Source organism: Polypterus senegalus, chromosome 1 (assembly GCF_016835505.1).
Source record: "Polypterus senegalus isolate Bchr_013 chromosome 1, ASM1683550v1, whole genome shotgun sequence".
In the NCBI taxonomy this organism is placed as follows: Eukaryota; Metazoa; Chordata; class Cladistia; order Polypteriformes; family Polypteridae; genus Polypterus; species Polypterus senegalus.
In genome coordinates, this window is record NC_053154.1 from 211,785,931 (window position 1) to 211,809,046 (window position 23,116).

The window sequence follows — 23,116 nt, forward strand, 5'->3', positions numbered from 1 at the left end:
TAGGGTGCAGCTCTAAACTTGGTTGCTGATAGGCCTTAAACCTGTACTTGTCATCCTGGTGCCATCTTGGCCTTTGGCAACATTTCACAATTAGCCAAATTTCAGATCACACCAAGACCTGCTTTTTTAACATAACTGGTATTTATTAATTTTATTATACTATCACTCTATTATATAAAAAAAAAACCTGGGACAAGACAAGACTTTTTAGCCTGGGACAAGGCGTGACTTTTTCAGAGAGATACTTTCAAGTCCCATAGGATTTAACCATGTCCAGGGCCGGAAATAAAAGACAAAGAGTAGACGACAAAGTAGAACGTTGTAAAGAATTCAAAAACGTTGGCACGATACACATGCAGAGCAGGTTAGAGATAATGAAAGTACTAAAATTCGAAAGTCTCAAAAAAATCATAGTAAAGATCGCATTAGGACAAACAAACGGAAATTATTACTCGTTGAAATAACGGAACAGCGAAAAGAAATTGAATATATTATTCGCATTTAAACTTTAAGTCGAAGACTTGTAGATCATCTAATCTGTGTTGCCATCAGAGAAAAGTGGTGTTTCTTCCTAATGAAGAGGCGTAGCCACAAGAATTAAAAGATTTGTTGTTTGGTGAAAGTGAAATCCGCATATGCGAGTGGCAGAGACGCAAAGTGGCTGGCATGTAGCGCAGGCCGGGGGGTTTTGCTCACCAACAGCGCGTAGTGCAGGCCGGCAGGCCGGGGGGTTGGCGTGCGAAGTGAGCAGGGGGCAAAGCTCCCTAGCCTTATATATAAACACCTACATTGTAAGTGTGTGTGTCTGTCCGCCCCCGGAAGTGAGAGGTGGAGTCGGGCTAAGGGATCCACCTCCAAGGATACACAAGTGAGGTCAGCATGTCAGCTAAATGAAAAATCTGAAGAGTCCTCGCTTATCAGCTATTACAGAAGCATGGCAAGCACATCGGCAAAACGGTATCCCTTTTACTTTTCCTCCTGCCTCTAATACACAAGCGAGGTGAGCATGTAGGCAAAATAAAACCTCCTAGGATAGAGACGCCCAAAGTAGTTCCTTTCAATTACCTGACATCTCTACATTTCAATTTTTTTTTCCTGACGATTTCAATAGTTTCTAGGACCCTGGGTTTTTTACAGCAGGGGCTTACACAGCTAATCTATACTAATAAAAGGCAAAGCCCTCACTCACTCACTCACTCACTCACTCACTCACTCACTCACTCACTCACTCACTCATCACTAATTCTCCAACTTCCCGTGTGGGTGGAAGGCTGAAATTTGGCAGGTTCATTCCTTACAGCTTCCTTACAAAAGTTGGGCAGGTTTTATTCGAAATTCTACGCGTAATGGTCATAACTGGAAGCAGTTTTCTCCATTTACTGTAATGGAGATGAGCTTCAACGCCGGGGGGAGTTTCGTGTGACATCATCACGCCTCCCACGTAATCACGCAGTACATAGAAAACCAGGAAGACCTCCAAAAGCGCTGAAGAAAACATGCATTATATAATTGAGAAGGCAGCGAAACAATAAGAAGCGCGAAAGTGACATATACAACCATATTCATGAGTTCTGCTACTTGAAACAAAGCACGATGTAAACCTACACTTTAAATTAAGTTCATAGACAGGCTGCGCTGGCGTTTGTAATTTAGTGCCTGCCCATATAAGGCCGTCCGTCAGCGGCAATCCAATAGCAAACTCCCACTAAATATTCACGGGTGAAGGACTGTGCTTATGCAGAGGAAGATGAGATGGTCAGGGTGGTGTTTGGCACAAACTCAGCGAAACTGCGAGAGAAAGTTTTAAGTGCCAGGACTAAGGTAACATTAAATACAGCCATGGACATAGCACGAGATGGCACCAGCACAGCTGGGAACCGATGTACACCGAGCGGCTCACGTGAACTGGACGAGTGCACAGATAAAAGCAACAGTTCCAAAGAGCGCTGAACAAAACCGAATTACACAATTGAAAAGGCAGCAAAAATATGAAGCGCCTGATAAGCATATTCATAAATCCAGCTACTGTGGAAACAAAGCACACGGTGGAAAAGTCAATGTCCCGCTAAAGGAAGACAGTGTAAAAAACCCGTGCATGCAGTGTGTCAGGTCTCAGATAAAGAAGAAGACGAGCTGTTTATTGATGCAGTAAGAAATGAATCGATGAATGAAACCTGTCATCTTTACAACGATTGACAAACACGGAATGTAACTTGAACACAACACATCCTACAAATACGAACCTGATTGAAAGAAATAATGATAATCAAATCCTTGATGACAGCAACACTCAGTAACACTCACAAAACAAATACTGTATATTGACAGTCATGTTACGTTATTTTTAAAATGTTCCCTTTTCTTTTCTAGCTTTTTAACACACTACTTTTCGCTGCGATACGCGGGTATATATATATGTGTATATATATATCCCGATCTACATACTCGAATAATGGATACTTTATTCGCCATCAATGATTGTTTTGGTAAAGCCATACTCAGTGTATTCATTAGATGAACGGTAAAAAAGTAAGAGCGAGGGGAGGATGCAGGCTGTAGTGCTTGCGTCAACTCTATCTGAATTGCGATCACATTTGAAAAATATATCTTTTCAAGTTCTATTTAGTCCATATGTGTCAAACTCAAGGGCGCGGGCCACATCCGCCCCGTGTAATTATATCCGCCCCGAGATCATTTTATATACTGTATTATTGTTATTAAAGCCCGGTATATGAAGCGCTGGTAACACAATAAACTACAGATCCCATAATGCAGCGCTTCAGCTGCCTTGCCTAACACTTACCGTTAATCAAGTCTAGCTTATGATGCTGCAAGTTATTGCGGCTAGCTCACACGATGCTGAAGAGAAAAGTTGATTCTGAAAATAGAGCCTTTAAAAACCGATGGGAGGCTGAGTATATGTTTACTGAACCCGTGTGTCTCATTTGTGGAGCTAATGTGGCTGTAATTACAGAATTTAATCTAAGACGGCACAAAACATCATGGCTGTAATTACAGAATTTACCTGAAAGACCTGAATGCAATGCAGAAGATACAGAAAGCAGAAGAATTAAATAAGAATCTGACACTTCAGCGGACGTTTTACCGTGCACAATCACAAAGTGATTTCAAGTGAAGCTGCTTTTATGGGAGACACAAATGCACCAGTGCAACTTGCCCCACTTTCCCTGTTGCCAAGTAATGTTAAACCAAGTCGTCACTACGGTGTTCCCAAATACGCACTTTGCTGATAAACTGAGCGCACTGAGTTTGCACGGCGCTTTGGTGACTTTGAAGAACAAAAAAAGTCCGTCTACATGCGGCTCGAACCTTGTGCATGTTTGGTAGCACATATCTGTGTGAGAAGCTCTTCTCAGTGATAAAGACTAACAAAACAGCACACAGGAGTCGCCTCACTGATGAGCACCTGCAATCCATCCTGAGAATCTCCACAACACAGAACCTCACACCAAACAGAAACGAACCTGTGGCCAAAAAGATGCCAGGCGTCCAGCTCTAAAATGACATATGAGCAAAGACAACTGAATGATTTGATTTGTTATTGCTGAAAGGAACACATTTTATTTATATTTCCAGGTTTTGTTATGCAGCATGTTCATATTTGAATTTGTATAATTTTGACAGGATATATTTTTATGGAGAGCAAAATCTTTTGGGATATTTAAAATCTAAGTTTATTTTTATATAAAATTACATAAGAGTAAAGAAATTTGAATGTTTGTTCTTTTAACGTTTACTTTATTTCTAACTTGTATAATTTAGACAGGATATATTTTTATGGAGAGCAAAATATTATAAGTTGTTTAAGGTTTGAGTTGATTTATTCAGAATAATATTCCTGTCTGTTTTACCATTCCTACCAAAGATATTTCTGTCGACTAAATAAAAATTCCTTCTATTTAAAATTTAAATAGAACTTGAACAAATCGATAGTTCATAATATCCACGCAGACTTGCACGTAAGAGCGGGTGTCATCCGTTTTAACAAGCAGCGTATTGCACTGATACTGAAATAGCTGTGTGTGTATATATGTAGATATGTATGTATATGTATATATATGTTTATATATGTGTGTGTGTATGTATGTGTGTATGATATGTATGTGTATATATGTGTATATATATGTGTGTGTGTATATATATGTGTATATGTATAGATATGTATATATATATGTTTATGTGTGTGTGTAAATATATATATATATATATATATATATATATATATATGACACAACACTCATCACTCACAACAGTGACAAAACAATTACATTGACAATCATGTTACGTTATTTTCAAAATGTTTCCTTTTCTTTTCATTGCTTCTTTAACACACTACTTCTCGCTGGCTGGTATTTTGCTAATTATATATAATATACCGAGACTGTGTAAAGTGAAAATAACAGTAACTTACTTGCTAAAGAGTGTTTTAGATTTCTGAGATGCTATGCATATCATCTCACATTTTCAAAATTCTGAAACCTGTCCAAGTCTGGGTTTAATTAAGAGTGTGAGAATAATAAAATATCTGCTGTGAAGGACAGTCGGGTCCCATGCCCGCAGGGACGCCCCTGCTACTTATGTTCCAGGGGAGCCACCATGGGCAGTCCAATACCTCCCCCGGGACGCTTGGTGGCAGCCTCCTGGCCGACTTCACCAACCGCCTGCAGGGCTCCATGGGAGATGGAGTCCTCCACAGCTTGGTTGGGCCCCGGGGTGGCCGCTAAGGGGGGCTGTCTGCTTCCCACAGCCCGGCTGGACGAGTCTTCAGCCCCACCCGGAAGTGCAATTAGGACCAGGTGGGCAATCACCTGGAACGCTTCCAGGTGGGCTATAAAAGGCCCAGCCACCACCACTCGAGGAGCCAGAGTTGGGAGGAAGGAGACGAAGCTTGAGGAGGAGTGGCGGTAAAGAAACAGTGTTTTGATTGGAGTTTGTTGTGCTTTTGGACTGTGTATTGCCTGTGGGTCACGGGGAGGATGTGCGCCCACTGGTGAAGAAAAATAAAAACCTTTAGTTATTTCATAAGTGCCTCAGTGTCCATCTGTGTCGGGTCGGGCCCAATAAAGCACCTTTGTTACACTGCACAAGGAATATTGTAAACAGCTAAGCAGAGGTGAATTGCATCTGTACAGGTAAGACATGGAAGACCTCATTTGTAAATATGTATATTACTAACTAAAGTAATTAAATTAGAAACAAAGTAGCTCCTAAAAAGAAGCTGATGTTTGTTTTTACTTTAATTTTACCAGTTTACGTATACATTTTGCATGTGTTTGAAAATATTTTTTCACACAGGAATCTCTAATGACATGCTTGGATTTAGTAGTATAACTGAAAGCAGCACCCTGGGGACCTTCAGATCTCCAGACATTACTTTAATCATATTTGGTGAACAGGAATTGACTGGTTACGTTGGGCTGAACAGCTCCTCATTAAACATTTTCTTGCACTTTGATTTTGGACTGGACAGAGCAGGCGTCATTTAATAGGTGGACACTTCCATTCCATATATGGATAGATGATTCTTAATCCAGTTGATAAGTGGTAAGTCGGAAGTAGTTCTCTGTCAAAAGGAGGATGAAATTTGCTGACATGACAAGATTAAGACACAATCTTCCTTTTGGGTTAAAAATAAACTACCTGTTTACTTGACTATCTCTGTCCCCACGTTTCCTGTTCATTACGTTTTACTGCTATTGAAACTCTTCTGCTGACGTTATTCTATCTAAGGTTTTTCATATGCCAGATTGTTTTACACTGCATAAAAGTGCTTATGAGTAGTATTCAGAAAAACATGTAAGAATGATTTTTTTTTCCATTGTTTCCTGCCAGGTTTCTTGAGTGTGTGCCCTCACAGTTGTTATTGTTTCTAAAGATCTTAGTACTGGTTATTTTTTGGTAGGGTGAAAGAGTAGTTAAACTCTTTTACATAATTTATAATAACAAGAAATGTTGCAAATGTAGATCTGACTGTGCAAGAGGATCGATGGAGAGATGAGGTAGTCCTGCAGTCTAAACCAGTGAGCAAGCTTCTCAACTTGGGCCATGTCTTCACTGTTCATCCCCAGCAACGTAAGCCAATCTATCTGTTGGTTGTTCCTCATGCTGTTACGTTTTGTTTTGCCCACATCAATGTTGCTGTCTATATAATTCTGTCACCTTCTTCTTGTACTGGCAGTCCCAGATTTTATAGAAAGCACCATGCTAACAGAGCTGCAGAACTATGCAAGTAAGAAGTACAAGCACCTTCTCTCCATCCCTACAAGGATCCCACAAACACCAGACACCATACAACATGTCAGGCTGGCGAAGCTGCGACAGGACACACTAGTTCATGCTCTTCTCAGAGTCATTCACAGCTCTGTGCTTACAGGTACAGTACCAAGTGTGCAGGAGGATTCAGTTAATTATAGTGCAGTATACTGGAATTCAGTATTCTGGAAGATGTACAGTTAGATAATTATTGTTTCATATATACATATTTAACTTGTGTTCTTTTTATTTTGTGTGACTGAAATACAAGGTAATGAGTAACAACTGTTTTGAAGGTGAATGTAACTTCATGGATATAAGCAGCATACATCATAATCCAACTGAATGTTTTCTTCTGAATTACTTTTACAATATGGCTTATCATTAAAATGTCCTTACTTCTTAAATATTTGCATATTTGCTTATTTAAGGTCTGCTCCTTTCCACTTTGTTGCATCAATATTATTTTGTCAGTATTTCTTTATGGTGTTAAAGTTTATATTTACTTAAAATAACAGACATATTCTTTTGAGTTCATGCTCCCGTACCACTTGAAAGCAAACATATCAGAATTTCCAAATAGAGAATACATGTTTTTCAACTAACATTGCTTTAGGTGTAAACACAGCACAGTACTCAGTGCTGATTAATGAAATTCGCCAAGACATTTACATATGCTGTATTCACTGGTGACCTTACTTGCCGAACATTTTAATGTAAGTACAAGGTGTGATCAGAAAGTATGGTGAATGTTGGTGCAGAGCACCATCCAAGGGCAACGCAAAACAATTCAATGGAGGTTCTGACATATCCATCCTAGAGCCTAGTTTGTGACAAGTTTCGACTTGTTTGATACTGTCAGTCGTTTGTGAGCCACTGTTGAGTTCAAGTGTGTTTTTTGTCATTAATAATGAATATCAAGCAATGCATTAACATAAAAATTTTGTTTCAAATTGCAAAACTCTCAGGAAACCCATCAGATGTTAAAATCGATTTCTGGTGACACTGCACCGACAATTAAGACTGTCTGACTCGGGTAAAGACGAGAAAATATCAGGACGTCCTTCAACATCAATATGAATGAATATAAAATGTTGAAAAGGTTTCATTCTTCATCATGACAACGCTCCTTGTCACACATCCCTTCTAGTATGACAATTTCTGTCAAATAAAAACATTACGCTGTGTCCGCATCCACTTTATTCACCGGATCTGGCACCATGCGACTTCTGGCTGTTCGCTAAAGTGAAAAGGACCATGAAAGGCAAACAATTTCAATCCATTGAGGACATCCAATGGCCACGACAGCCCAACTAAAGACACTCTCGAAAGAAAACTTCCAGAACTGCAAAGTGGCAGGAACATTGAGATAAGTGCATTCGAAGTGGAGGAGAGTATTTTGAGCGTGACTAGTAGTTGTAAATCCTTTTCTGCAATAAACGTTTCTTTTTTAAAATATTCACCATATTTTTTGATCACACCTTGTACAACTAGCGGTCACTTAGACTTTCTTTTTTTCCCTGCTCCCCATGATGCTTTGTGAGGCCAATGTGACATCACAGAGCTATAGCAACCACTTGTAGAATGTTAATGTCTGTGTAACGTAAGTTGCTTCATGCATGCCTGATGTCATGACCCAATCAGTACTCCAGTATTGCACTGTGCATCCATTAAAAAAAAATACAAAAAACTGGCAGTATTTTCATTTGAGGGGGTACATTAGCTGACCGTAATGATAATATCATGAGTACTGCCACAGGATATGTAGCACTGAATGAACAATTTATATGCATAATTAGCCTTGTGCTGCCCTTACGAGTCAAATGAGCCCCCTAATGAAAGATTTACTACTGCTTAGAAGGAGTGTCTATCTTCTTTATTGTTGTGATGTGAAATTTTGCATACAAGTTGATAAATATTTTCTATGTCTTTATTTGTAACTTAGGCAAAGCAATGCAATAGTAATGTTACATTATAGATAATATATTATAAATAATAACAGCAATGGTTTGATGGTTTAAGAACCCCTTCCCCCCTTTAGGAATTTTACGACAGGGTTGGGGGAAGTGCCTCAAACAAGTTTGGCTAATATTTCTCTGCTAAAGTCTCTCAGTCAACCCCCACAGGAAAACCAGGCTGCCTAACTGCCAAGCTTTACCTTAACATATGGTTTGGGGGGAGGTGTGCAGGTGTTTTATCCCCCCATTGGTCTGAAGTATGGCTGTTTGGATCTCGCTTGTGTCAGAAGCCTTTAAGTAGCATGACACCATATTGACTGTAGGGGTTGGACAGAAAACCTATACATTTGCTCACTCCCTCACTCTCTCTCTCTTACCAAACTGATGCATTAACTGAAAAGGACAACACAATGAAGAGCACAGCTCGGCAGCCATATTGAGACAGGCATGCAGCCTGTTCTGAAGAAAGCTGACCACAAATGAGCTAGAGACATTTTTAAGTATCTAACAAGTCTGTGTGCTGCCTGAAACTACACATCACCATTTATCAGGTTGTATGGTTCACAATATACAATGTACTTTGCATATTGTTATTATTTATGGATATTATCAATAATACATTATTTAAATTGTAACTTAACTGCTGCTTGTCTTTTACTACACCTAATTGCCTGAGGTTATAGATATAGAAGGGAAGGTGGGGAGAAGTTATATACAGTAATCCCTCGCTGTATCATGCTTCGACTTTCGCGGCTTCACTCTATCGCGGATTTTAAATGTAAGCACATCTAAATATATATCACGGATTTTTCGCTGGTTCGCAGATTTCTGCGGACAATGGGTCTTTTAATTTATGCTACACGCTTCCTCAGTTTGTTTGCCCAGTTGATTTCATACAAGGGACGCTATTGGCGGATGGCTTAGAAGCTACCCAATCAGAGCACGTATTACATATTAACTAAAACTCCTCAATGCTATAAGATATGCATCCTGCGTGGAGCTTGATTGTTTGCTTGTCTCTGCCTCTATCTCACCCTCTCTGACATTCTCTGCGCCTGACGGAGGGGGTGTGAGCAGAGGTGCTGTTTGCACAGAAGCTGTTTGCCTAGTGGATACGGACGCACCTCTAAGAAATGCCGCTTTATCGCGGTGCCTCCAAAAGCACACTTATTGATTTTTTGATGGTTTGTTTTAATCTCGCTCTCTCTCTCTCTGACATTCTCTGCGCCTGACGGAGGAGATGTGAGCAGAGGGGCTGTTTGCACAGAGGCTGTTTGCTTAGAAGATACTGACGCTCCTCTAAAAAATGCTGTGGCAAACTTAAAAGCACACGTATTGATTTTTTGATTGTTTGCTTTTCTTTGCGAGCGCTCTCTCTCTCTCTCTGAAATTCTCTGCTCCTGAAGAGAAGATGTATTTGCATTCTTTTAATTGTGAGAAAGAACTGTCATCTCTGTCTTGTCATGGAGGACAGTTTAAACTTTTGACTAAAGGGTGTTATTTCATGTCTAGAGAGCTCTAATAATTTTACCAGTGTGGGAGAGTTTATAAGGGCTTAAAATATATAAAAATAACTACACAAACATATGGTTTCTACTTCGCGGATTTTTATCTATCGCGGGAGGTTCTGGAACGCAACCCCCGCGATCGAGGAGGGATTACTGTACTATAATACCTTATAAACAGTGGTAAGTCTGGGATATTTGAGGCATTCTGACAAAGGCTACATATTAATAATACAAAAGGGAAAAGTAGAGTAATATATTACTCTACCAAGACAAAACATTTATGGAAGAAAAAAATGCAAAGAATCTGCACAGAGAGATCGAAAACAAAAAAGACATGCAGCTGCACTTCAAAAAATGGAATGAACCAGTTTCATGCTGAGGCTTCATGGCACTGCTAATGTGTGGCCCATGACTGAAACTCTGTGCCCGCAAGGATATACTGTATATAATTTTTTTTTACTTAATGCTGAGTTGTAGTTGTTTTTGGCTTTCATTCCAACAGCATCTTTTATTGTTTAAGACACAGCGATGCAGTGCTTAGCTCAATTCACATTTTTGCTCATGCTAATCAGTCTCCAGCATAATTCGAATAAGTTCCACATCAAGGACACGAAAAAGATCACTGCACCATTATCAGCTACTCAAAACTAGTTCAGTCCCTCCTTGACTTCAATGCATTTTGTGGAGTTATGTTAAGTTCATGAGCATATGTGTGACTTCAACAAATTTGTTGCAAAGAGAACTCCTCAGGGTTTGCTATTTGCTAATAATGATATGTAGACCACTAGCTCCTATCATTCTTGTTAGGCTTACTTTCAGCTGCCTAACCAGCTTGAATGTTTTCTTTACCTACTTCCATTATTTGCTCAACTCTCTTTCTGTCTGTCCTTCTTCTGGTCACTTTTCCATTCTGTCAGTAAGCTATTGTTTTCTACATACTAATTATAAGTGGCCATTTATAACCCACCAAAGGTGATGGGAACACTCAAGATCAGTGATTAGTGATAAATTACGCAGGGTATATGTCTTCAGAGGAACTCAGATGTGTTACACTTCCTGAATCTCATTATTTATTGCAGAGTCAGACTATTCTGCTTCTGTGTTTCTCTAATCCAACCTGATGGGAAGAAAACATATATTGTTTGTCTGGTAGTGGAGTACAAGGACTCTCCAAAAGTGTATAATTCCAGGCAATGTATCTGTCTGCATGTCCATTTATACCTAAATAGTAATTGAAAGGTTTTACTTGATTATCCATAATACTCACCTATTGGATACACATCAGAGATGATACATAACAAGAGGCTAGCAACCCTTAGCAGCTCTCCAGTGAGACCAAGTATTAGAAAGCACTCTTTATACTACTGGTCTTCATTCAACTTCTTCCTTCTTACCCTCAGAATTTGGTTATACTTTTGTGACATTTCACCCATGATGATTCCAGAATTAAAGTGTGCCATAAACATTCCTTGCGGTCTGTGTGACATACAGTGCCTAACTATAAATTGTATTTTCAGAGATGACGTACAATTATAAGGGGCAGTCCGTGCAGAAAGTGGTTCTGACAGTGGAACAAAGTGATGGACAGCAAGGAGCACTTGTGTTATGGGGTGCAGCAAGGACCTGGCTTCAAAGAATTCAGAGGAAGAGAGGTACAGTAGATGATACAATGTGAATAAAAATATGCAACAGTATGTCTTATATGATGATGAATGGAGAAATACAAAAATACTTTGTTCTGAAGCTTCTCAATTCAGCTGTAAAAACTGTCACGTTCATTTAACGTTATTGGAGTCCCGATGGTACAATGCCAAGAAAATGTATTCAGCCCTCAACTTCTTAAATTGTTATTGTATTAAACATCTAATAATGTATTTTTTTTACATTGTTCAATACAGCCAAGATTAAAATTAGCGCTGAAGTGAAAACAAACTTATTTAATTTTAAATCCATTCAGTCATCCATTTTACTCACCTGCTTATTCCTTCAATGAATTGTGGGGTGCCAAAGCCTAGAGCAGAAGTGTTGTGCTGAACAGGACACTAATTTGTTGCAGTGCACAAGAAACACACACACTCACAGTTACTCTTATAGGGCCTATTTAGAGGTTCTAGTTAGCATAAGATGAGCATCTTTAGAGGTTTAAATCTGGGTCTTTGCTAACTGTTTTACCACTATGGCACCCCTAATTCCAAATAAAAGCATACAATAAAGATCTGGCCAACACAGATAGATACCAGACACAAGTCCAGCATACCACAGGCTTTTAATGAGGTGTGGGAAACTCTTTCCTATCCTTTCCTTTCCTACCAGCACCAGAGCACAGTATAGCAAGCACAGTCAAATAAACAGCACTTTGTCTTCTCTCTCTCTCTCTCTCTCTCTCTCTCTCTCTCTCTCTCTCTCTGTTCTGCTTCAACTCCTTCTCCAGCAGGTTTTGTCCTCCACCTCCTGACTCTGGCTCGTAGAGTGGCAGCGGGCTCCTTTTATCATTAGCATGATCCGGAGATAGTTCCGGGTGAGGCAGAAACTCAACGTACTAGGGCTCTGCAGCCCCTGCAGCACCCATTGGCTTCACCAATGGAACCCAATAGGGCTGTGCCAAATTCCAACTCTCATGGAGCACTGTTAGAATCTGTGGCACTGTTGCAACCCAAGGGGGGACTGCTACCTAGCACTCTGGGGGGGATAATGCCCTGTTTCTGTTCTCTCCCCTGGTCCTGAAATTTTTAATTTTATTTTTGATCTATTCTTTTATTATTTTTTGCATGTTAGTATTATTAATCACTATGAAACTGTTAAATTTGTTTAAAGTTAAGGTTATCTTAAGAGTAAATACCCTGATAACATCAGAGTGAGACAGCAGCTATGGATGATTAACAGCCAGGTACATTCTTACATTTTTCATAATTATGAAGGAAAGGTGGAATCCTGTCAACCATTACAAAGGGGTGCAGTTAGAACCTATAATGAGTGCCTACCCCTTTAAAAAGAAAATTTGGTATTGTTAGGTGGTTCTACATTTAGTGAAAATCTCAATGAGGATTTTTGAAGGTCAGAATGAATTTGACTTTATTTCACTTCACTATGGCACATCATAACACTGATGAATAAGGACTAGAGAGGGTGAGCTGTTGCATTTATAAAAGAAAGTGGATGAACATTTCTGAAGAATATGATTTTGGGAGCATATATTGTGATGTGTAAGAAGGGAAATGACCATGGATGCAATATATTTTTTATTTATGTTGAGTGAAGTGCAACATCTTAGTTATCATAGAATATTTTGTAGTATTTTCAAAAGTGTTGAATATATTTGTAATATTTGTTTAAGTCATTTTCAAAAGTAGGAAGACAAATGGCAAATTTTCAAAAAACCTTTATGGAACATGTTCCCTTCAACGTCCATGAAATTGTCTCCCCTACCAAGAAATAACCCCATGTGGGCTTTAAAGGGGCTAATCAGTCAGAGCCGTAACATGAGCTGGCACACCTCAAATGTGTTCGCATAGGCCAAAAAATATTAAAAAACAGAAAATGTGAAGTGAGTGTTTGAGGTTGTCTGCCAGCTGTCAGACAGGGACCCCCTGTACTAGATAAGTTCAGTTGGATAGTAATATTTGGAAAATCCTTTGTGTGTTTTGAAAATGTTGTGCTTGCTCTGTTCTCATTTGTCACTCTATGTTAAACATAATACACAATTCGTTTTAAACCTAAAATTTATGTGACCTCCCTTCATGTAGATCGGGGTATCAAAGTTGGTCCTGGGAGCCCACTGTGGCTTCAGGTTTTTACTTCAACCAGCTTTATAATCAGTGACAACTGCTAACAGTTCTTCTTCTTCTTCTTTTAGCTGCTCCCGTTAGGGGTATCTTATCTTCCATATCTTTTTGTCCTCTGCATCTGTTCTGTTACACCCATCACCTGCATGTCCTCTCTCACCATATCCATTAACCTTCGCTTTGGCCTTCCTCTTTTCCACTTCCCTGGCAGCTCTATCCTTAGCATCCTTCTCTCAATATACCCAGCATCTCTCCTCTGCACATGTCCAAACCAGCGCAATCTCGCCTCTCTGACTTTGTCTCCCAACCGTCCAACTTGAGCTGACCCTCTAATGTACTCATTTCTAATCATATCCATCCTCGTCACACCCAATGCAAATCTTAGCATCTTTAACTCTGCCACCTCCAGCTCTGTCTCCTGCTTTCTGGTCAGTGCCACCGTCTCCAACCCATATCACATAGCTGTTCTCACTACCGTCTTATAGACCTTCCTTTTCACTCTTGCTGATACCCGTCTGTCACAAATTACTCCACCCTGCATTCCACCCTGCCTGCACTCTCTTTTTCACCTCTCTTCCACAATCCCCATTACTCTGTACTGTTGATCCCAAGTATTTAAACTCATCCACCTTCGCCAACTCTACTCCCTGCATCCTTACTATTCCACTGACCTCCCTCTCATTTACACACATGTATTCTGTCTTGTTCCTACTGACCTTCATTCCTCTTCTCTCTAGAGCATATCTCCACCTCTCCAGGGTCTCTTCAACCTGATCCCTACTATCGCTACAGATCACAATGTCATCAGCAAACATCATAGTCCATGGGGACTCCTGTCTAATCTCGTCTGTCAACCTGTCCATCACCATTGCAAATAAGAAAGGGCTCAGAGCTGATCCCTGATGTAATCCCACCTCCAACTTGAATGCATCCATCGCTCCTACCGCAGACCTCACCACTGTCACACTTTCCTTGTACATATCCTGTACAACTCTTATGTACTTCTCTGCCACTCCCGACTTCCTCATACAATACCACAGCTCCTCTCGAGGCACCCTGTCATATGTTTTCTCCAGGTCCACTAAAACGCAATGGAACTCCTTCTGGCCTTCTCTAAACATCTCCATCAACACCCTCAGAACAAACATTGCATCTGTGGTGCTCTTTCTTGGCATGAAACCATACTGCTGCTCACTAATCATCACCTCACTTCTTAACCTAGCTTCCACTTTTTTTTCCCATAACTTCATGCTGTGGCTCATCAATTTTATTCCCCTGTAGTTACTGCAGTCCTGCACATCACCCTTATTCTTAAATATTGGTACCAGTACACATCTTCTCCACTCCTCAGGCATCCTCTCACTTTTCAAGATTCCATGAAACAATCTGGTTAAAAATTCCACTGCCATCTCTCCTAAACACCTCCATGCTTCCACAGGTACAGTATGTCATCTGGACCAACGGCCTTTCCATTTTTCATCCTTTTCATAGCTGTCCTTATTTCCTCTTTGCTAATCCGTTGCACTTCCTGATCCACTATCATCCAAGCTCTTCTCTCTCTCGTTCTCTTCATTCATCAGCCTCTCAAAGTACTCTTTCCATCTGCTCAATGCACTCTCCTTGCTTGTGAGTATGTTTCCATCTTTATCCCTTATCACCCTAACCTGCTGCACATCTTTCCCAGCTCGGTCCCTCTGCCTAGTCAATCGGACAGGTCCTTTTCTCCCTCCTTAGTGTCCAACCTCTCATACAACTCATCATATGCCTTTTCTTTAGCCTTCGCCACCTCTCTTTTCACCTTGCGCCTTATCTCCTTGTACTCTTGACTATTTTCTGCATTTCCAAGACTATCCAACTTCTTCTTTGCCATCTTCTTCCTCTGTATACTCACCTGTATTTCATCATTCAACCACTAGGTTTCCTTTTCCTCCTTTCTCTTTCCAGATGTCACGCCAAGCACCCTGCTTGCTGTCACCCTTACTACATCTGCTGTAGTTTTCCAGCTGTCTGGTAACTCTTCACTGCCACCCAGTGCCTGTCTCACCTCCTGCCTAAACTCAACCTTGCAGTCTTCCTTTTTCAACTTCCATCATTTGATCCTTGGCTCTGCCCTCACTCTCTTCCTCTTCTTGATCTCCAATGACATCCTACAGACCACCATCCTATGCTGCTTAACTACACTTTCCCCTGCCACCACTTTGCAGTCTTCAATCTCCTTCAGATCAACTTTTCTGCATAGGATGTAATCTACCTGTGTGCATCTTCCTGCACTCTTGTACATAACCCCATGTTCCTCCCTCTACTTAAAATATGTATTCACCACAGCCATGTCCATCCTTTTGTCAAAATCCACTATCCTCTGACCTTCTTCATTCCTCTCATTGACACCATACCTACCCATCACCTCCTCATCTCCACTGTTACCTTCACCAACATGTCCATTGAAATCCGCTGCAATCACCACTTTCTGTCCTTTGGGTACACTGTTCATCACTTCATCCAACTCACTCCAAAAATCTTCTTTCAAATCCATTGCACACCCAACTTTTGTGGCATATGCACTAACGACATTCATCATCACACCTCCAATTTCCAGCTTCATAAACATTACTCTGCCTGACACTTTTTTCACCTCCAAAACACTCTTGACATACTGTTCCTTCAGAATAACCCTATTCCATGTCTCCTCCCATCCACACTATGACAGAACAATTTGAATCCACCTCCAATCCACCTGGCCTTACTCCCCTTCTATTTAGTCTCTTGCACGCACAATATATCAACCTTCCTTCTTTCCATCATATCTGCTAACTCTCTCTCCTTATCAGTCATACTGCCAACATTCAAAGTTCCTACCCTCAGTTCCGGTCTCTTTACCTTCCTCCTCTACTCCTGCCTCCAGACACGTCTCCCCCCTCTTCTTCTTCTCCTTCTTCGGCCAACAGTAGCCCAATTTCTGCCAGCACCCTGTTGGCTAACAGTACTGGTGGTGGTCGTTGTTAACCCGGGGCTCGACTGATGTGGTATGTAAATTTGTATTGTTGTCTGCATATTGATTTGGCAAAATTTTACACCGGATGCCCTTCCTGACGTAACCCTTCCCATTTATCCGGGCTTGGGACCGGCACGAAGAAACACACTGGTTTGTGCATCCCCTGACAACTGCTAACACTGATCTCAATTAATTAGCTGGTATTTTTTTTTCTTTTCTCTTATCCTACATTAAGAAAGCACAGTGGCATGATTTTTACATTCATTATAAGACATTTAATTTTTGCTATAGATTTAAATGCTTAACTCACTTTTGTTGCTTTCATTTTATTTTGCCCTTTCTCTGTGCAGTTTGCTCCCATTGTATCTTAATAATGACAACAAGCAGAGCAGACACCCAGACAAACGACACTGAATCATGAAAGGCTGCAACTACTTTAGTGTCAGACCCACTAATTAGTAAATAATGGATTAATTAAACAATTAGAACACCTGGAAAAATAGAATGAACTTCAGGATGAAAATATTGTAAAAAATACATTATTCTCAAATAACTGCTTAGTACATTTTTTATGTTTTATTTTTTTGCTATATTGTGTGACAGATTGGGTCCACTATTGCTCCCTTGAACCCTTGTCCAAGACACCAGACACCAGATAAAAGTCTAAAAGTAGACTATACTGTATTTATTCTGCACAGTGCACCAAGCACCCTCCTCTCCACAATACTCATTAATATACAATACACAATACAATAAATCAATCCTCCACTACCAGACGCGTTGCCACCCTTCCACACAGCTCAGCTCGTCGTCTGTAGGTTCCCAGAGTCCTTTTATATTCCCTGACCTGGAAGTGTTCCCAATCCCCAGTCCATGTGGTTCCTTATCACTTCCGGGTCAGATAAAAAGTCTTCTTCACCCAGGAAGCATGTCACTTCCGCTGTCGCTTTGCCTATGACGCACTTCCGGGTTATAGGGCACATGTGACTCTCTGGGCCTCCCTGCAGCATCCTCTGTTGGCCCCTGGGGTATCCAGCAGGTTTGTAGGGGAAAACTCCATAATCCACGATTCCCTGCTGGTATCCGGGGCACCTCCATGCTGCAGGGAGAGCTCCATCTGGTGGCCTGGGGGTATTGGCCGGGGTGACAAGCCAGCCATAGACCACAATTGCTATATTGTTCCCAAAACACAGAATCTGGGCAATAACAGTTAATTTAACAAGCCCAGGATTCCAATTAAAAACAGAAGCTGGTTGGAACAAAAACCTGCAGCCACAGGGGGTCGCCAGGACCGACATTGAGAACCCCTAATGTAGATCATAGATGTCAAAATCAGATTCTGGAGAGCTGCAGGGTTTTTTTTTTGTTAATGAGCAGCCAAATGTGATGCAAAATGAACCAATAAATAACCAACTAAGTTGATCTCACTTGCATCTATCTATATGTTCATTGTAAAATACCGTATATGCTCCTTAAAAATATTTAAAAAGAACAAAATACAGATCCAAAAAATGTTGTTCTGTTCTGGTCAGTAAAATATTTTTGTGGTGCTCTCAGAAGAATGATGATCATCACTTTTGAAAACGTTTCTAATGTGGCAGAATGAGAGCACCAACATGCCACTGAATTAACTGCAAAAATCAGCTACTATTGAAGAAATTGTGTGGAGCGAAAATGGTGGCCCTTCAGGAACTAAGTTTAAGACCATTCTGCTAGCTGGTGTCATTTGTTGTCTCACTTTGCATCTCCTTATTGTTTGGCTGCTGGCTAATAGGAAAATTAAACAAAAGTTTGAATCTTAAAAAAGCAAGTTAAATTTAAGGCCTAAGAAGTATGTTGCATTATCAGCAGTAATTGGTTACTAATTAAGAAAGTGGCTGCAGCAAAAAAAAAAAAAAACTACAGACATTGCAGACCTACAGGATCTAAACACTCCTGATTTAACTAATGTAATCCTTGTTTTTTTGTGTTGTGAAAATTAAAGTGAAAAACTTAAAGTGAAAATGCTTAATAACATATAATTACAGTTGCTATCTGAGCTGCTCAGTTTGTTTTAAAGTATTCTGCACTTTTTTTCTCAGACCTTGTCTGGGATTTCAGGATACTCATGGTTCGATGGGGATCTCTGACAAGGAATTTAGAGCTGCACACTACCCCCTGGTCATCGTGTGAACCGCTCTTTCCAGATGATAAGCGCACACTGGAGTTCAGGAGCTGGGGCTGTCCACAGCAGTCTGCTAAAGAGATGGACCTGTGCACACTGCTCTCTGAAAACTATTCAGGTGAGAACAGCTGTCTTTAACTTATACAGTAGACCACCAACATTAGTACTCACATGAAGATTCCCCAGTTTCCAAATACCACTCTTACACATCCTTTAGAACCCAGTAACACTTAATCATTGGCTACACTTACTTACTTTAAAACATTGATCAAGAAAATGTAACCATATACTCAATCAGATCAGAATAATAACAAGCCATTTAGACTAGCAAATCTTGCCCCATTTAGACTAGCAAATCTTGCCAATCAGATCCATCTAATTTACCCAAAAAAATGTAAAGTCGAGATTTGAATGTCTCTAAAGTCCTACTGCCTACCTCATGACTTTGTAATTTATTCCATATGACAAGTTTCCATCTGAGTCCTTGTGTTCTTCTTGGAGAACTCTATGTTATAAATTTACTGTTGGAATCCACTGTACTAATTCCTTTCATAATTTTAAAAACTTAATTGTGTATCCTCTTAATCCGTTTGTTTAAACTGAAATGGTTCAAGTCCTTCATTCTTTTCTTAGCATAGCTTACAAGTTTCAGACATCCCATTGTGTATTCAGATCTAACACTGTTACTTCATATGTGTAATATTTTATATTTATTTACATTAAATGACATCTACCACAAATCTGTTCAAGGATGTATTCTTTCCAAGTCAATCAATAAAGAGACAACTGCTTCTAGAGTATCTTCCATTATACCTAGTGTAGTATCATCTGCAAACTTAACCAGTCTATTTATATTCTTAGCCAGGTTGTTTATATAGATTACTAGGGGGTTCGCCCCCTGCTCGCTTCGCTTGCCAACCCCTCCGGCCACTTCAAGTCCCTGCCGCTGCTTGCTGTCGTGCTGCATGATCTGAATCTTGTGCGGCGCTTCAAGCCTGTGCAGCAGCTGTCCTTTTGTCTCACTGTCTTGTGTCTACGACGTTCTACTTTGACATCTGCTCTTTGTCTTTTATTTCCGGCCCCGGGTATGGTTAGCTCTCTTAGCACAAAGTCTCGTTTTTGCAGGACGTGAGTTCTTGATATTTGTTAGTTTATAACTTAACAATGGAATAAGAATCTATAAATCTAACAACATCACACTAAAGTTTGAAAAATTCTGAAAAGAATGATACCAAACATATATATGTAGGTGTTAAAATAAGCCAGATTGAAAGCGTGACAACAAAATTAACATAAAAAGTCACATAAAATTGTTGCACTCTTAGGCTTAGGATTTTATATAAGAGTAGATAAAGAGCAGAGCAGTGACCCTACCCTATGCCTGATGGACCCTACTTTTAACATCATCTAATTATTGATAGGTTTTTGCACCATAACTATCTGCTTCCTGCTTACAAGCCAATTTTGCACCAATCTACACACTGCTCCTTGAATTGCCACTCCTTTTAGTTTGATACCCAGCTTCTTATGTGGTACCTTATCATCAGCTTCCTCAAAATCAAATAAATAATATCATATGTACCTCTCTAATCAAACTCGCTTATTGCCTCTTCATAAAATTCCAGCATATAACCTCCTCTGTCTGAACCCATGCTGACTTCAGTAATATAACTCTTCTTGCAATATGATGCTTAGTCTTTTCATTAATAATTGCTTCCGATAACTTTTCAGTTATTCATGTTAAACTGATTGGCACAGTTATTTGGGTCAGCTGAATCACACTTCTAATATAATGGCATGATGTTTGCTAGCTTCCATTCCTTAGGAGTTTCCCCAGTGCAATGGTTTTCAAAAAGTACATGTCAGTGGTTACTGTATAAACTCACTAACCTTTAAGCACAGGATAGATGGTATCTGGTTCCAGAAGTTTGTTTGATTATACCCTTTTTAATCCTAACGGACCTCTGCATTCTACAATTTCCTAATCAGTCAGCAGCTCCTTGATAGTTTCTCGTATTGTTGGGAGGTTATCGACTTCTTTGTACATGTAAACTTCAGAAAAATACAATTTCAGAGCATTTGTTATTTGCTTATTTTTATATTTTAATTCTCCTTTAGTGTGCCTGATATACTTCACCTCCTCCTTGACCTTTCTTTTACTACTAAAATACAGAAAGACTCTATTTGGGACATGTTTCACTTTTTCTGCTATTTTTCTCTAACTGGCTTTGTCTTGTACCCCTTATACAGATGTTTTTTCTTTGCAGCTTCCTTTTTTAGCTCCTTATTTTTCCAGTGCTAAGTTTTCTTTAAATTCTTACTGCTTTCAAATTTTGGGATGAACATGTCCTGCAATATATATAGAAGTTTTTAAAGCACTCTACTGCTCCTTACTGTTTCCACACATAAAAGCTTATCCCAGTTTATCCCTTCAAGACCCGGTTGCATCTGCTGAAAATTGACCCCACTAAACTTAAACTTAACAGTTTTGATTTTTGCATTTGCACTCTGTTAAAACACTGTAAAATGTATTATATTATAGTCAGTACATCCTAATGATTCAATTACCTCTACCCCCTGAATTTTGTCTTGACTTTTACAAAATGCTAAATCCAGACAGGCTTCCTGTGGCATAGCGGGTCCACAACTCTGAGCAAAGGCCAGTTTTAAATAAATAATCACCGCACTCGCGGCTTAGCAAGGGGGCGTGGTGGTTGTGGCTGCAGCAGTTCTCAGGGCGATTTGCGATGTGGGCATTTCTCACCTAAGTGCACAGGTGAGAGACTGCCCACATCCGTGATTGTTCCTGGGGCTGCTAATTTGTCGCAGCTGCTATGCCCTCTCGACATATATAGAAGCGTAAGCCGGCAAGGATGAAGGGAAAAGAGGAGAAAAAAGGTTGAAGAAGAAAGAAAAAGACGGAGGTGGCTGGAGAAAGCAGGACGAAGGAGAGAGAGAGAGAGCCGGTGCGGGCGAGTGAGTGAGTGAATGCTCGCAGGGAGGTGTATGGAAGTCTGGGTGTCAGGCCGACACCCGGGAGTTGTAGTAGTGGTCACTCCCACTGAGTGATCGAGTAGAGGGAGTGACCAGTGAAGGGCGACTGGCCGGGAAGGCAGCGGGAGTTGGGAGGTTTGGTGGTGGATTCCCCAGCGTGTGCGTCCTGGCCGTTGAGTGAAAACCAAGTCTCGGGCCTGGGATGAGTGCGCGACCGAAGCCAGGATCGGGAGGCCTCCAGACCGGTCGAGAGGAGTGAAAGTCAGCTGCAGAGAGAGCGTCTCACCTGCTGCAGGGCCCAAATGGGAGAGGAAGGAGAGACGCTAGGGTAAAAGCACCGGGCTCTGAATTGTATTTTAAAGGACTGCTTCCAGCGTAGTTTTTCACCTCGTTTTTAAGGATTGTGTTTTTTAAATTTATTGATTTTAAACCTCCACGTTTCTTTTATGGATTATTTATTTAATGACTTTGGACACTGCACTTTATTTATTTGAACACTGTTTGATTATTGTTTTAATAAAAGCACTTGGCACTTTTGCACCATCCCCTTGCTATGTTGTTGCCTCACTGTCTAGCACATCGGTAACATTAGCATGGGGCAGAACCCGCATCGTCACACTTCCCCTCTTGTTAATGTTATAAAATACTGCATGTTAAATTTACAGATTACGTCTTCAGACCCCTGCTCTTTTCTATTTGTAACATTAGCCTAGTTGATATCCTGGTAATTAATATCCACCATGATCTTAAATTCCCTCTCTTAATCAGGTCTTTATTAAAAACATTCACATTGAGGTTCTGTCTGCAAATTCCCAATATCAATCCTTAAATACTTTATAGTCAAATCCAGACATCCTCACTAAGATGTGGCTTGTCACTTTGTTCTGCCACCCAAAGTTAAAGGCATATAATTTTTGTATAAGAGATTAGATGATGATGCATGAGTTTAAAAGCTAGGCCAAGTTCATTTACTAAAAAGTCAGTAAACATTAAACCATAATTTCTTGTTAGAGAAACACATCTAGAGATTCGTTAACCAGAAAAACAACTAAAGTAAACCACAAATCATTTAAATTTGTATCTGCAAACTCGGCTAACCAGGAAGGGCACGATGCTGACTTTTATACATACACAGTAATGATGTCATACATCACACACTTCCAGTCATCCTGGCTAGAGATGGCATGGCAACCGTCAACAGAAATTGTCTATAATGGTGTGATGGAAGAACACAAAATAAATTTAACATTGTGAAAACTGACTTGAAAACAAAAAGCAAACTTTAGAGATAGATTCCTTGGACTTCAGAACTTCTGCATGTGGAATTATTATTATAAACTCAAGGAAAACTAAGAAAAAAATATAAAGGTAATATTAATTAATCAATTAAATAAGAGATGCATTCAGATTCTGTTTCACATAAATGGCAATCCCCCCTTTCACAA

At 40.1% G+C, this 23,116-nt stretch overlaps 1 protein-coding gene across 1 annotated transcript in view; it reads left to right on the forward strand.

The window, feature by feature from the left end:
- LOC120541508 (nuclear factor NF-kappa-B p100 subunit-like) overlaps positions 1-23,116 on the forward strand; it is a 192,278-nt gene that overhangs the window by 91,865 nt on the left and 77,297 nt on the right. The window contains exons 3-6 of the mRNA XM_039773259.1: positions 5,986-6,093; positions 6,200-6,394; positions 11,257-11,391; positions 18,595-18,795. Coding sequence (XP_039629193.1) covers positions 5,986-6,093; positions 6,200-6,394; positions 11,257-11,391; positions 18,595-18,795 — 639 coding nt within the window. The remainder of the gene's footprint in view (positions 1-5,985; positions 6,094-6,199; positions 6,395-11,256; positions 11,392-18,594; positions 18,796-23,116) is intronic.